General features: G+C 57.2%; 1 protein-coding gene across 10 annotated transcripts in view; it reads left to right on the top strand.

The window, feature by feature from the left end:
- LOC132335131 (ankyrin repeat and fibronectin type-III domain-containing protein 1-like) overlaps positions 1–14,693 on the top strand; it is a 260,717-nt gene that overhangs the window by 235,575 nt on the left and 10,449 nt on the right. For all 10 annotated transcript variants that reach the window (XM_059861329.1, XM_059861330.1, XM_059861327.1 and 7 more), the window contains 6 exons: positions 8,744–8,945; positions 9,989–10,196; positions 10,489–10,683; positions 10,923–11,036; positions 11,600–11,697; positions 13,129–13,219. In XM_059861329.1, the coding sequence (XP_059717312.1) occupies positions 8,744–8,945; positions 9,989–10,196; positions 10,489–10,683; positions 10,923–11,036; positions 11,600–11,697; positions 13,129–13,219 (908 nt within the window). The remainder of the gene's footprint in view (positions 1–8,743; positions 8,946–9,988; positions 10,197–10,488; positions 10,684–10,922; positions 11,037–11,599; positions 11,698–13,128; positions 13,220–14,693) is intronic.

Below are 14,693 nucleotides of genomic sequence, written 5' to 3'. Positions count from 1 at the left end.
TGTTCCCAATGCGATCATAAAACCTCCAGTACGAAAACAAACAACCCAACCAAACCACATCCAAGCCTGACAGCATCCTCTGGAATGCCTTTAAAATAACAAGGAGGGCAGGGGAAGATGAAAGCGGTGTGGCCAGCGGGAAGAAGGCTCTTTGGCCCTGAGGGGCAGCCTGGAGGTGGGCTGCGCAGGTGTGGGGCAGGGCAGTTTGGGATGGGGAGGGCACAGGAGGTGACAGATGTCGTGGAGACCGGCTCGACGGCTGCCGTGGAGATGTGGGCGCATGCAGCGTGGGAGTGATGAGCACGACAGAAATGGGGCAGCCTGGGGCCCGGGGTTGGGCTGTTCACTGGGGGATTTCACGGGGCGAGGAAGAGGAGGATGTAGAGGTGGTTTGGAGCGTGGTGGTTGCTCTCGGAGAGGCTTCGATGTGCGAGCAGGGCGGGGGCAGCGCGGGCCGGAGCCGGCGGCTGGAATGCGTGTCCCGCGTAACCCTGGCTTGCGCCGCGTCCAGCCAGTCTGGTGCCGCGGTTCGGGTTTCACGGCAGACTTTCCACCCGGCCGTATTTAGCGTGAGCCTCGCTGGCCTGTCAGGGAGGGGAAGCCGCAGCACAACTCATAAAAAAAGCCAAACAAAAACAATGTAATTAAAGAGACTCAGCACTGTGTGTTCCCATAGCAAGAACATTTACCCAAGACTTCCTTGCTCAGATACTTAATGTCATGCGGCAATTAAAGGCTGGCTTTGTGGCGAGGCAGCGAGAGAGGCTTGCCCTGGCCGGGAGACCGAGCCGTCCCCGGTGCCTGTGCCGGTGGGGAGGGACCGGCGGCGTTTGGCCCTGGGAGGTGCCCCAGGGACGCGTGCAGGGCACACAGGGATGCTGCGTCCCGAGCAGCAGCTCCCGAACCCCTCCAGGCAGAGATGCCCTCAGTCTGTAATGCACAGACCCACTCAGCTCCATCCCCACAAAATTTGGTAGCACAGAAGCAGAAAAGTGGATTTTCTCTGGATTTTCTAGGTAGGAACACCACGCAGCAGCTCTGCGTGGTAAATCCTTGTGAAAACAGTAAAATGAGCATAGCTGGGCTAGGTGTAGAAGCTTCCAGCATCTCCTTCCTGACCCAGCTCTGTGGATGGAGACCGCGTGAGCCTCTGAAATGTTGAATTTCCTCCCTCAAGGGATGGTTTGGGGTGTCTGGAGCCAGGCTGTGCCCACTAGTGCCCCGTTCACTGCAGCCCAAGGTGTTGCTTATGGGCTGCTTGTGCTGGCAGCATCACCTGCCTTGCTGGAGGGGCAGTCATTGTGCCGTGTCCCTCAGCACAGTCCCCAGGAGAGGTGCCCCGTGGCCCAGCAGTGCTGTGTGAAGTGTGTGTGCAGGAGGGTGCCCTGCGTGGCACGGCCAGGACAGTGGCACTCTGTGATGGCAGCCCTGCCTGACAGCAGTGCCGACCCTGATGGCAGATGTCACAGGGACACTGCAGATGAAGGTCTGATTTGGGCTACATTTCCATGGCCAGTGAACCACGTGATCCTTCTGGTCTCACTTTTAAGCCGTGATCAGGAGGTCTAATGAAAAAAACAAAGAAAAGCAAGAAGCAGCAGCATTGTTGTGTTGCAGCAGAGTTTGCTCAAGCGTCTCTGCTCCCTTCCTCCCCAAAGGCACTGCTGGGCCTGCAGCAGTGGGGTGTTTTATGGGACACTGTCAGCAAGTGATCATCTTGGCTGGCTCCAGACCTCTCTCGGAGTCCTGAAGTCTCTGTCTTGCCCAAATTCAGCCTGTGATTTAAGTAGGGATGAGACATTTGGGCAGGCTCTTTTGTGCTGTGCCAGGGGAGTTGGCTGTGCTCAGGAGGACATTGCTGACCCCCAGCCCTGTGCTGTGGGATCTCGTGTGTCCAGCTGGTGTGAGTGCTTTCTGCCCCAGCTGAGTGAGGACTGGGCCTGGGCGGTGAGGGGGGGTCCTTGCCATGTGCTCCCAGGGCAAGTGCTCCCCAAAGGATGCAAAAAACCTGCTGATTTGGGAGGAGCCTGGATGGCACAGGGGGAGTGCTCGGAGGGGAAGTGCTCCAAGGGGGAATGCTGCTCTTCATCTCCTGGAGAGGTGCAGGGCACAGAGCACTGCTGGATCTCGCAGATCTCACCCAGGATGTGCTTTTCATTTGGGTACCGAGCTGCTGGGAGTGAACTTTCCCCTCCAGAGCCGTGCTGTGCCAGGGTGGGCTGTGTGTCCACGGGGTGTTCTCTGCTGCCAGGGGCCGTCAGCTCCTCAGGCAGCACAGACACACCACGTGTGCCTGGCATGGGGACAGCAGGGACGATGGGCTGCCATTGGGGCTCAGGAAGTCCTGCACTGACCCAGGGGCCTGACACCACGCTGAGCTCCTCCAAGCATTGGTGTCTAACAGCACTGGGCTTCTCAATCTCCAACAAAAATGTCCTGGCAGGAGAGCATCTATATAAGTTAGTTGTTATTGCTAAACAAAAGAGGCATGCTCGCTTCAGCTCCACTCAAAACAAAACCCAGCAGGTTTGCCAAGTGGGGAGAAAAGAGAAAAGCTGGAGGAAACACAAACAAACAAACAAACAAACAAACAAACAAAGTCTGCTTTGGTGCCTTTCCCTGGACCCAGGTTTCAATAGGCAAGTGCATTTTCTAGGCACACAGATGTTTCCGTGGAGCAGGAGTGTTTTGCTCCATGTCTACATGGCCAGGTCACTGCAGAGCACCTAAATGCCTTGGTGGTCTGCACAGCCCAGGGTGGATAACTGCTGTGCCTGCTGCTCCATGAGCCCTGCTGCCTTGCTGGGATCTGATCATGGCATTTGGCCCTAGTTCTGAGCGTGCTTTTTGGTGGGTTATGAAATCCCACTCTTTGGAAGGGCTCCCCTACTCATGTTCCATTTTTAATCCAGCCTCTGTTTTGCCAGTCATGAAAAATTACTTGTGCTTGGTCAAAAAGAGTGGAAAATGCAAACACATCAGCAGCTCCTCTTCATGGCACTTTTTGTTGCTGTCCCCATGGCTGTGGGGGAGCTGCTCTGAGTGTTGCTCTCTGCTGTAGAGTGTTGGTGTCCAAGTGTCCATGGCCATAGCTGTGAATTCCTGCTGCTCAGGGGTGAGCACAGCCCTGGACGTGGCTCAGACCAGGTGTGCTCAGGTGTGGAGAGACCTCTCACACTCAGATTTTTCTCTCAGGAAACACCTGTATGTTGATCTTGCCACTTGATCTCATTGGATCATACAGCCATTGAACAGCTCAGCTTGGAAGGGACCTTAAAGCCCACCCAGTCCCACCCCTGCCATGGCAGGGACACCTCCCCCTGTCCCAGGCTGCTCCCAGCCCTGTCCAGCCTGGCCTTGGACACTGCCAGGGATCCAGGGGCAGCCACAGCTGCTCTGGGCACCCTGTGCCAGGGCCTGCCCACCCTGCCAGGGAACAATTCCTAATTCCCAATATCCCATCCAGCCCTGCCCTCTGGCAGTGGAAGCCATTCCCTGTGTCCTGTCCCTCCATGCCTTGTCCCCAGTCCCTCTGCAGCTCTCCTGGAGCCCCTTTAGGCCCTGGCAGGGGCTCTGAGGTGTCCCTGGAGCCTTCTCCTGTTCTTCCCAGCTCTGCCAGCCTGGCTCCAGAGCAGAGGGACTCCGGCCCTTGGGGCATCTCTGTGACCTCCTCTGGGTTCACTACAGAAGCTCCATGTCATTTCTGGGCTGGGACTGCAGGGCTGGAGGCAGCTCTGCAGGTGGGCTCTCACCTGAGGGGGCAGAGGGGCAGATTTGCCCCCTTGCCCTGCTGCCCACACTTGGTGCTGGTCACCTCTTGCTGAGAGCTCCCAGATGGGATGAGCTTGGCTGCATTGGGTTGTGTCCCCCTGATTACTGGGTTTTAGGCTGCTCCTCTCCTTTGTCTGTTCCATCCTTGGATACCCCTCTGGACTGATTTGGAGCATGGTTCAGGAGAGTATCCCTGGCATCTTGTGCTAACACACTACTGACATCCACGTGGCTGTGAGGCTTCAGCAAACTCTTCAAGGGCCCAGTCCCTCTTCTGCTCCCAATACCAACCCTTGTCCTTAGAAAGCCATCAGCACCTTTCATTCCCCCTCCTTCAGGCTCCCTTTTTCTCTTGCATAAAGCCCTGCTGCTTCCTTGTTTGCTGCATCAGGCTGGGAATGGTGGGAGCAGCTCCCTGGAGTGACAGCCACCCAGGCTGACCCCAGAGGCTGCAGTGCAGAGCTGAGCTCACGGCAGCTGCTGTGCCTGGGGGCTGCCCTCTCCCTGCCACCTTGGGCAGCTTTTCCTTCCCACAGCCAGCCTGGGGGCAGAGGCACCCGGAGCCTCGGGCTGTGGCTGGAAGGTCACGGCACCAGCAGCAGCACTGCTGGCACATGAGCTGTTCCCAGCCAGGCTCCTGGTGCTGGGAGGGCTGTGGGATGGCCACCATGGCCACCAGCAGCCACATCATGGACTCATGGACTCCTCTGCCTTGGAAGGGACCTTAAAGATGGTTTTTCTCATCCCACCCCTGCCGTGGCAGGGACACCTCCCACTGTCCCAGGCTGCTCCCAGCCCTGTCCATCCTGGCCTGGAACACTGCCAGGGATCCAGGGGCAGCCACAGCTTCTCTGGGCACCCTGTGCCAGGGCCTGCCCATCCTCATGGTAAACAATTTCTTCCTTATGCCTGGCCTGGTGACCTGTGGGCAGGGTGGTCACCCCGTGCCTGCCCATGTACCCCCTGGGCAGGGCTGTCCCAGCCCCTGGCTCTGCTGGGGGGGCACAGCAGCTGTGTCTGTCAGGGACTGGCTCTCAGCTGGACACTCGGAGGGGCTACACCCTTCCACAAAATGCACTTCAAATCAAGGAATTGCCACAATTATTAACACTTTTTCCTAGACCAAGATCTGCAGTGTTGCAAACATTAACATTCAGAATATCCATAAACCACATTGTAAACTATCCAGTGGATTTGCTTGTGTTTGATGCTGGAGGAAGGGGAAAAATGAAGATGCCTTATGCTCATCCATTCTCATGTGCTTTTTTAAAAAAAGAAAACCACCTCTGTTGCATTGGTTTCCTGAGACAGAATCATAGTTAGAATCACTAAGGTTGGAAAAAACATTTAAGATCATCAAATCCAGCATTGCCAAGGCCACCACTTAACAGTGTTCCCAAGTGCCACATCCACACAGCTTTTAAATCCCTCAAGGGATGGTGACTCCACCACTGCCCCGAGCAGCTGTGCCAGTGCCTGAGCACTCTTTCAGGGAAGAAGTTTTCCTGATACCTGATCCAAACCTCCCCTGGCACAGCTTGAGGCCATTTCCCCTTGTCCTGTCCCTGTTCCCTGGGAGCAGAGCCTGACCCCCCCGGCTGTCCCCTCCTGTCAGGAGTTGTGCAGAGCCACAAGGTCCCCCCTGAGCCTCCTTTTCTCCAGGCTGAGCCCCTTCCCAGCTCCCTCAGCCCCTCCTGGTGCTCCAGCCCCTTCTCCAGCTCCATTCCCTCCTCTGGACACACTCCAGCCATGAGAGTCCCAGAGCTGACCCCAGATGGATCTGACCAGTCCCAGCTCATCCTTCCACAGAACCTCAGCCTCTTCTGTGGCAAGGGTGATGGAGTTTGCTGGTGAGTGGGTCTGTGGCACTGCAAACCTGATGTCCACATCCCCTCCCTGATGGTCACAAACACATCCCCCAAGGCCAGAGCTGAACTGCTGGGGCAGGCAAAGCACCTGTCCTCTGCTTGCAGACTGTAGGACAATAATTAGCAACACGAACCGTTTGTGGATGGATAAATTTAGTTTGGCTGCGCTGAAACTTTTCAGGCAGAGAAGGTGGGATCTCCTCCCACACCTCCCTGCAGGATGGGGCTTTGCCATGGGTGAGCTGGTGTTGGCTGGTTGGCCCCTGAGGGCTGGACATCTGCAGGTGTTGTTTTCAGCTATCAGTTGCTCCAGGGCAAAGTTTAGCTGTAGATAAATCAAGACCATTTCACTGAGTCCAGATGACTCATAACCACAGGGCAGGAAACTCTTTTATCTTGGGGGCAGCTGGCTTAATATACATAGATGTTCACTCCTGAGCACTGAATAATTTCCATCTCTTTACTTCTCATTAAAAGCAAATCAGAGGAGGGAAAACAGTGAGAAATTTCTCTCTGTCTCTGTTTCTGCCATCTCTAAGAGAGCGTCCTCCCAGCTGTGCAGTCTGCCTGCACTGGGTCATTTGCTGTGTATTTTAATTGGCAGAACAAATGACTTTCTCTCCAAAGCACCCCTCCATTTGAAACCCTGATTCTGCAGGCACAAACGGAGCAGGGATCTGTTACAAGCTCCAGCTTCCATGGAGGGAAGAGCATTCTGTGTGGGAGAGCACTGTTGCCTCCTTTGAGGGGAGCTGCAGTGGAATTTACATGTCTTGTTGATGAGCCTGCTGAAAGAGCCACCTTCACCTCTGAACAGCAGCTAGAGGTGGAGAGGAGAGAGAAGAACTTGGGCAACAGGCAGCTCTAAAACACAAGAGAAAGGGCAAGGTTTTGCTGCAGAACCTCTCGAGTCAGTTCTCTTTGCTAAGTATGCCAGGCAGTGCTTTGCATCTCAGGCTTTTCCTGAGGGTCAGGACCTGCCTTCCTGTCTCTTCCTGCCAGAACAGCTCTGCCTGCTCAGGTACAGGTGGCTTTTCCCTCATCTCTGTGCAGCAGTGGCAGCAGAGCTGTGCTGCTCTTCCACCCCTGTGCCCTGCCCTCTGCAGAAGGCTGTGAGTGCTGTGTGTGAGCCCATGGCATGAGGAGCCCTCCGGAGCAGCCGTGCCACGAGCTGCTCCCTGTCCACGATGGCACGTGGTGTGCACAGGCTGAGACACCATGTGCAGAGCCAGGCAGGTCCCAGAGACTGTAGGACTGGTTTTCCACCCTTCCTTGCATTGTGCAGGTCTCTCTCACCATGGTGACACACTCCTGCTGCTGATCCCTCCCTTCCCACCAGAACAAGTAGGACTCTGCTGCTCAAAACTCACCCACTCCAGCATGGCTGCTCAGGGGTACTTTGCCATCTGAAGTGACAAAACACCCATCTGCTTTTGCAAATGGGCATTTGGTTGGTGTGGCTGGTGCTCAGTGTCTGATCCATGAAGCCCTGTGCTCAGATAATGTCCATTTCTGGAGCAACCCAGGGCAGCAACTTGACACGGTGGCTTGGGCCACACTGGTGCCCTCTAAATCCACAGGCTGGAGCTGATGAGATGAATGATTGCCAGGAGCCAACCTTCGCAGCATTTTCCACTCTTAAATATCACAGCAATAAAAGGTAAAATCATTAAAGTCCTGCTGCAGCCCCCTGTGCCTCATCTGAAAGGAGGACGACGAAGGGCGCAGAGCGAGGGGTTATTAATATCCTGCCTCACGATGATGGCTTTATAAACATCCTCACTGCAGGCACAGCCTCGCTGGGAGTTCTGGCATGACCTTCAGCCAAATGCCATGCTTTTATCACACTTGATATTTAACCAGTAAAGCAAGGGGAGGAAGACTTTGCCCCTAAATATCTGACCTTATACACAGGGGGATGGGGCCAAAAACTGAGAGAAACTGAGTTAAGTGTAGCCATGCTAAATGCTCCTTAGACCTGATGCTGCTCTCTGGGAACGGTGCCAGAGCTCCAGCAAGAAGGGGATCAGATGTTTGACGCAGTGGAAACCCTCCATGCCGTAGGGGATGACTCATGGGCAAAAGCCCCACACAGCAGCAAGGCCACACTCATGCAAAGCAGGGGATTTGGACTGGTGGGAAGAGGTCTTGATGGAGACAGGAGGGTCCTGACTGCAGGGAAAGGAACAGCTCCCACTCTGGAGAGCCCCAGAAAAGATACCAGCTTTCTTTGTGACTGGTAGATCTTGAAAATAAGAATCAAAATCATGTCCCAATGGCAGGGCATTGGAACTAGATGGTCTTCAAGGTCCCTCCCAACCAAAACCAGTCTGTGACTATAATCAGAGAGGAGAAAAGATTTTTCAGGTCCATGGATGGAAAAGGTAAGGAGCAGCTATGAAGCATGGATCTCTTGGTGAGCAGAAGACTGGGGGGGTCACTGGTCCCCATCAGGACCTGGCATTGTCTGGATGCCCTTAGAAATGGCCCTCAATGTTCCCTGCTCCCATTTCACTTCCAGAGAGTGCCCTTTGCTGGAATAACAACTCTGAGAAAAGGCATGTACCAAAAAGGGCTGGGGGATGGTGGTTAATGCAGGACGCAGGTTCCTGTAGAAGGGTGGGTGTGGAGAGGGTTCCTGAGGCTATCCCAGGCCAGTGGTGATAGACAGCAATCACCCAGCATGGGTCTGGGGACTGCCAGGCCCTGCAGCCTCCACTGCTGAGGGGGCTGGGCATGCCTGGATGGGGCAGCCCATCTCTGTACCAACTGGATGGTGGGGACTGGGAGTGTGGAGAGATTGCCCTGGTGGGGCAAGCTTGGGGTTGCTTTGGGCATCCCAGCTTGTGTCTGGAAGGAGATGTCTTACCTGCAGGGACTGTCTGAGCCCCTTGGCACCCCTGCAGGGCCAGCAGCCAGGAACAGATCTGCCTCAGCTGAAAACAGATGGGTGAGGGCATTGCTGGCACTGGCAGCCACTCACATTGGTGCTGCCTGGGAGTGCTCTGGCTCTCTGATTCTTGTCTTGGTCCTGACAACACAGATGTGCCTCTGCCTTTCCGGCACATCCTCCATGCCTCATTTCCCTCCTGGCTTGTTCCCAGGTCATCCTCCCCTAAAATGACACAGCAGATGCGGGACCTGCAGCTGGCACAGGCCAGGAAGCCACCGGGCCCTTCCTCACCAAACGCGGCCAAGAGGCTCTACCGGAACCTGTCCGGGAAATTCCGCGTCAATTACACCTCCTTCGACGAGGGCAGCCTGCTGGCACGGGGCGAGAAGGAGAAGCTCCGCAAGGCCTATCTGGTCAGTGCCTGCTGGCTCCATCCAGATGGGGACACAGGGTCCCTCTGTGGGGGCTGGCTCCATCCAGGTGGGGACACAGGGTCCCTCTGTGGGGGCTGGCTCCATCCAGATGGGGACACAGGGTCCCTCTGTGGGGGCTGGCTCCATCCAGGTGGGGACACAGGGTCCCTCTGTGGGGGCTGGCTCCATCCAGATGGGGACACAGGGTCCCTCTGTGGGGGCTGGCTCCATCCAGATGGGGACACAGGGTCCCTCTGTGGGGGCTGGCTCCATCCAGGTGGGGACACAGGGTCCTTCTGTGGGGGCTGGCTCCATCCAGATGGGGACACAGGGTCTGTGGGGGCTGGCTCCATCCAGGTGGGGACACAGGGTCCCTCTGTGGGGGCTGGCTCCATCCAGATGGGGACACAGGGTCTGTGGGGGCTGGCTCCATCCAGATGGGGACACAGGGTCCCTCTGTGGGGGCTGGCTCCATCCAGATGGGGACACAGGGTCCCTCTGTGGGGGCTGGCTCCATCCAGATGGGGACACAGGGTCTGTGGGGGCTGGCTCCATCCAGATGGGGACACAGGGTCCCTCTGTGGGGGCTGGCTCCATCCAGATGGGGACACAGGGTCTGTGGGGGCTGGCTCCATCCAGATGGGGACACAGGGTCCCTCTGTGGGGGCTGGCTCCATCCAGATGGGGACACAGGGTCCCTCTGTGGGGGCTGGCTCCATCCAGATGGGGACACAGGGTCCCTCTGTGGGGGCTGGCTCCATCCAGATGGGGACACAGGGTCCCTCTGTGGGTGGTGCTGGAACCTGGGTGGGAGCACAAGATTGTGTTAAGTGAAGCTGTAGCAAGTTCAGTTGGAGGTGGTCCAGGTGTTTACTTGGCATCATCCAGATGTGTCTGCAAAGAGCTGATGCTCACAAGCCCTCCGGATAAGGGAATCCTCTCCCTGATTGTGTTCATGGGGTGCTAGAGAGGGTCCAGGGAATGTGGTGGGATGGAGGAGGGTGCCCTGTGCTCAGTCCAGCTGCATTTCTCCTTTCACCCAGTTCCAGAGCAATGCTGCACTCTTTGAGGCCGTGGAACTGCAGGATCTTGACAGGGTGCAGGAGATGCTGAAGCACTACAGCCCTGAGGAGCTGGACCTCAACACCCCCAACAGCGAGGGGCTCCTGCCCCTGGACATTGCCATCATGACTAACAACGCTCCCATCGCCAGGGCCCTGCTGCAGGCGGGAGCAAAGGAGAGCCCGCACTGTGAGTTGGGACAGGAGTCGTGCTGTGCCTGTCACCTGGGTCTCCAGCCTGCTGCAGTGGAGCACCCCAGGCACTGGATGCAGGTGGGGGGGTGATCACTGTGCTGCGGCACACCGGTGCAGGCTGCAGCAGGGCTTGAGGGGAACCGCGCACTTGAGCAGACCCCAGGATCGGGACACGGAGAGGAGGCTGGGGTCTCGGGGTGGGGATTCTTTGCCAGCAGGGGCAGAGCTTGCCCTAACCACCTTCTCCTCCTTTTCCTCTGGGCCCGCGGCCATGCACCGTCCCACAGTTGTGAGCCTGGAAAGCCGCTCTCTGCACCTCTCCACGCTGGTGCGGGAAGCGGAGCAGCGCGTCAACGAGCTGATGGCGCAGGTGGTGAACGAGGCGCCCAGCGCCGACTGCTCCGAGAAGGAGAAGCAGCTCAAGGCCTGGGAGTGGCGATTCCGGCTTTACAAGCGCATGAAGGCAGGGTTTGAGCATGCCCGTGAGTGACCGCAGGAGGGCTGGGGGCTGTCCCTGTGCCGGGGGAGGAATAGGGCTGTGCGTGGCACCAGCACCCATCACCCGCCCCCTGTGGCCAGGACTGCGGTGAGGGTGCATGGAGGGGAGAACATGTTCCATCAGAGACTACGTCCCTGGGACCGGGGGGAGGCCCAAGAGGGACACAGGGAGGTTCAGAGTGACCGTTGTTGCTGTAGCAGTCCCTGCCCTCTCTGTCCCCAGGAGTGCCAGATGCCCCCAGCAGTGTCCACCTCTCTGTGGCCAGCAGCACCTCCTTGCAGGTGACCTTCTGGGAGCCCCTGAGTGTCAACTCAGCCGTTGTCACCAAGTACAAAGGTAAGGACCGGGATCTCTGCAGCAGGGCAGGGTCACACAGCCACAGCAGGTGCCTTGTACCCCATGTCAACACAACGGAGCCATGGGCAGTGCTGCCAAGCCCCAGTCAGGCCACTTTTATGCTGGAGGACAGAGGAAGCCACAACTGCTGGACAGTCTGGCCACTACCCAAATGCCCCGAGCTAGACCAAACATCATCCTGCACCAAGGCAAAACTTGGGATGTCGCTTTGTTGGCTGCCCCCTCATCCTGCACACTGGGAAGACTTTGTTGTTACGTACCCCTCACCCACTTAAACTAGATATTTTTGGCTTCTGGAAGAATTTCTTCCATCCCCCACTTCTGAGCCACCAATTAAAGGTGCTGACCCCATCTTAAGTGGCTTGGTGAGGACAGCAGCTCCCCATGACCTTGTCCCTGCTATGAATCACCTTCTCCATGCCTGCACTCCACTGCCTCCATCTCCTGTGCTGTCTGTAGTCCCCCTGCAGCTGCTGCCCCAGCCCTGGTGGCCTGTCGCCAGTCCAGGGCCTCATGGCACCTTGTGGTCTCTCTCCTTGCAGTGGAGTGGAGCTGCTCCCCCACCTTCTCACCACTGCTGGGAGAAGCTGTCATTGACAAGCTGAAGGACCTGCACTTCACCATCCAGGGGCTGGAGTCGGTGAGTGCCAGGGGTACCCACAGCGGGCAGGGCTCAGCAGGGAGAGCCCACAGCTGGGAAAAGCCACAGGCCATAGTGCAGCCCATGAGGAGGGCATCAGGCACTGCCACAGGCTGCCCAGGGCAGTGGTGGAGTCATCATCCCTGGAAATGCTCAGAAGATGTGTATTTGGTACTTGGGGACATGGTTTTGTGGTGGCCTTGGCAGTGGTTGGACTCAGTGATCCTCGATGCCTTTTCCAGCCTTAATGGTTCTTTGTTCCTATGATCGTTCTGAGCAGGAACAATAGGATTGTGCCATGGGCACTGCCTGGGCAGAGCCAAGAGTGTGGGGCTGGGAGAAGCATCTGTCTGTTCCCGCATGGCTGCAGCCCCTGACAGTGGGGGACCTCCCTGGGAGGGTGCCTGGGGACTCTGCAGTGACAGGCAGAATGGGCCCATTCACCCAACACTGATTTATCCTCCGTCCCCCTCCCCGCTCCTCTGGTCTCCACCCAGGCTCTTCCTGGGCAGTAAATCAGTGGCTCAGCCCTGTGCCACCTGCACAGTCCAACCCCTGGCCCCAGCCCCAGTGTCACCAAGAGGGGTGACCAGCCCCATCTTCATCTTCGGAAGCTTGGCAAGGCCATGGCTGCTGGGACTGCGGCTCCCTGTGGTTTTATCTCCCTGAGAACCACAGGAGCCATGCCTGGGCCAGCACCAGGGACACGGGGACTGCTCTGGATGGAGCTCAGGATGGGAACACGGGCAGATGCTGGGATAATTGGGGTCACCCTTAGCAGGGGTAGGCAGGCAGGGAGCACTGGTTTGAGGAGCAGAGAACCCCCTTGGTGAGGTGAGGTGAGGTGAGGTGAGGTGAGAGGGGCTATGTCCAGCAGCAGTGCCAAGCCCAGGAGCACTGTCAGGGCTGCCTGCAGTGTGGCAGGAGGGGCTCGAGTGGAGCTCGGAGCAGCATCATGCAAGGAACTGCTCCAAGCCCATCAATCACACTCTCAGAGCTGCTTCACAGGCTCCTGTCGCCTTCATGAGTGCCTGGAGGCCTGGCAACATCTGGCAGCTTGGCTGGGCTTTAATCAGAGGCTTTAATGACTGTCACTGTGCTACAAGCCCTTGACAGTGCTGGGCCAGCTCCCTGTCTCCAGGGGCTGGATCCTTCCATGTCCCAGGGGATCGCCAGCACCCCAATCCACAGAAGCACTGAGTCTTTCAGGCTGGAGCATCTCTGGCAAGGGACATTTGCAATGTCCAGTCCTTCCTCTGTGTGCCCCAGACCCACCCAGCAGGGCCACAGGGATTCTCTAGTGCCTCATAACAAGGACTTTGTAGGGAGGGGAGGTGAGAGCCAGTGACCTGGGCTGGGGGAAATCCTCCTTGCCTCACCTGCCAAGCTGAGAGAGGTGGGGGTGAGCTGAGTGTGCTGCTCTCCTTGCAGGGCACGGCGTACCACGTCCGCGTGTCTGCCTACAACATGAAGGGCTGGGGTCCCCCGCAAGCCTCCACGCCCCCCTTCGCCATCCCTTCCAGTGAGTACCCCTGGGAACACCCCCATGGCAGCCAGCACGGGGCAGGGGGGACAGGACAGCCCCCTGTGCCATCCAGGGCTCCCTCTCACTGCTGGGATGGGAGCGAGTGGACCCAGGGGCAGAGGCAGAGTTTGGAGTCTCGGGCCAGGCAGGGAGGCTGTGCCTGGTGCTCTGGGATGCTGCCTGCAGCCAACAGGTGCTTTGCCAAACAGTGAGTTTTCAGCCTTGAATTACCCTTGCCACCTGGGAAAGGTTTCAGGCCACCTGGATCAGCTCTTCCCATGGAGGAAGCCAGGAGGTGGCAAAGAGCCAGGACTCAGAGTGGTCCTGGGTGGCAGTGGCCTCCCACTCTGTGCCACCACATGGTCTCTCCCATCCAGCCCAGACCCAAGGACCTGTACTCCCTGGCATGGAGCTAGGATGGGGGTCATGAGCCCCAACACAGAGCAGCTCTGGGCTGTCAGCAGTCTCCTGCCCATGCTGGCCCTGGGAGAAGTGTCAGGAAACAGCCACCCAGTGTCACACAGGGCACCCCAGGGGTCTGGGTGGAGAAGGGCCGGGAGGACTGAGCTGCAAGGAGCAGCCCAAAGGTGAAGTTCAGGACTAAGGGGGCTCCAGAATGGCCTCTGCCACTTGTCATCAGTCCCAAAACAGGTGCCTGTGTGGTGTCCCGTGGGACTGGTGCTGGAAATGAGGAAGGAGCAGCCCTATGGGAGGCTGAGCTTGTCCCACGGATCAGGCCATGGAAGCACATCCTGTCCCACCGTGCTGCAGGCACTCAGGGAGCAGGGAGGGCACTGGGAACAGGTGGAGGTGGACAGTAATGGCTCAGAGATGTGCAGCACCGTGCACAGCTCTGGCTGCAGATCCGTAGAACGCTGAAATCACCAAAAATCCATTTGCATGTCTAGGAATGCAGACAGCAAGGACACAGCAGTCTACTACCGTGGCTTTATCTTGTCCCTGTCATGCTTGCATCCACTTTAAAACCCATTTGCCACCTCACACAGGTCACACTCCCTGTGACCAAGATCCAGGTGGCATCAATTGAGTGTGGCTGAAGTGAATCAGACAGGAGTGGGGTTTATTTATTTTTATTGCCAGTAATATTTCTCCCTTCAGTAGAGATCCCTCCCTGGCCCAGCAGAATATGGTCAGGCACCTCCCTGGGTGTTTTTAAAGCTACTAAAAATAGCAGCAAGTTCTAGCCAAAGTTAACAGAGCTGAACTTTCCATGGAAAACAGCAGCAGGCAGGACATGGGGTGTTTAAAGCAATTGATATAAAGTTGAGGGAGAAGAGCCGGCGGGTCCCCAGCCCTGCTCAGGGTCCTGCTGCTGTCCCACAGTGGGTGGAGCTGGCAGGAGTTAATTTATGTGTTTGTCAAGGTAAGCCCGGCTCCCAGTGCTCATCTGGAGTAACTGGGGAAGACCTGGAGTAAGAGACTGGAAAGAATTTTATTTTTTAAGGCCAGT

The sequence above is a fragment of the Haemorhous mexicanus genome, chromosome 17 (genome assembly GCF_027477595.1).
Source record: "Haemorhous mexicanus isolate bHaeMex1 chromosome 17, bHaeMex1.pri, whole genome shotgun sequence".
In the NCBI taxonomy this organism is placed as follows: domain Eukaryota; kingdom Metazoa; phylum Chordata; class Aves; order Passeriformes; family Fringillidae; genus Haemorhous; species Haemorhous mexicanus.
Note: the sequence above shows the minus strand (reverse complement) of the source record. Positions and strands in the feature narration are given on the sequence as shown.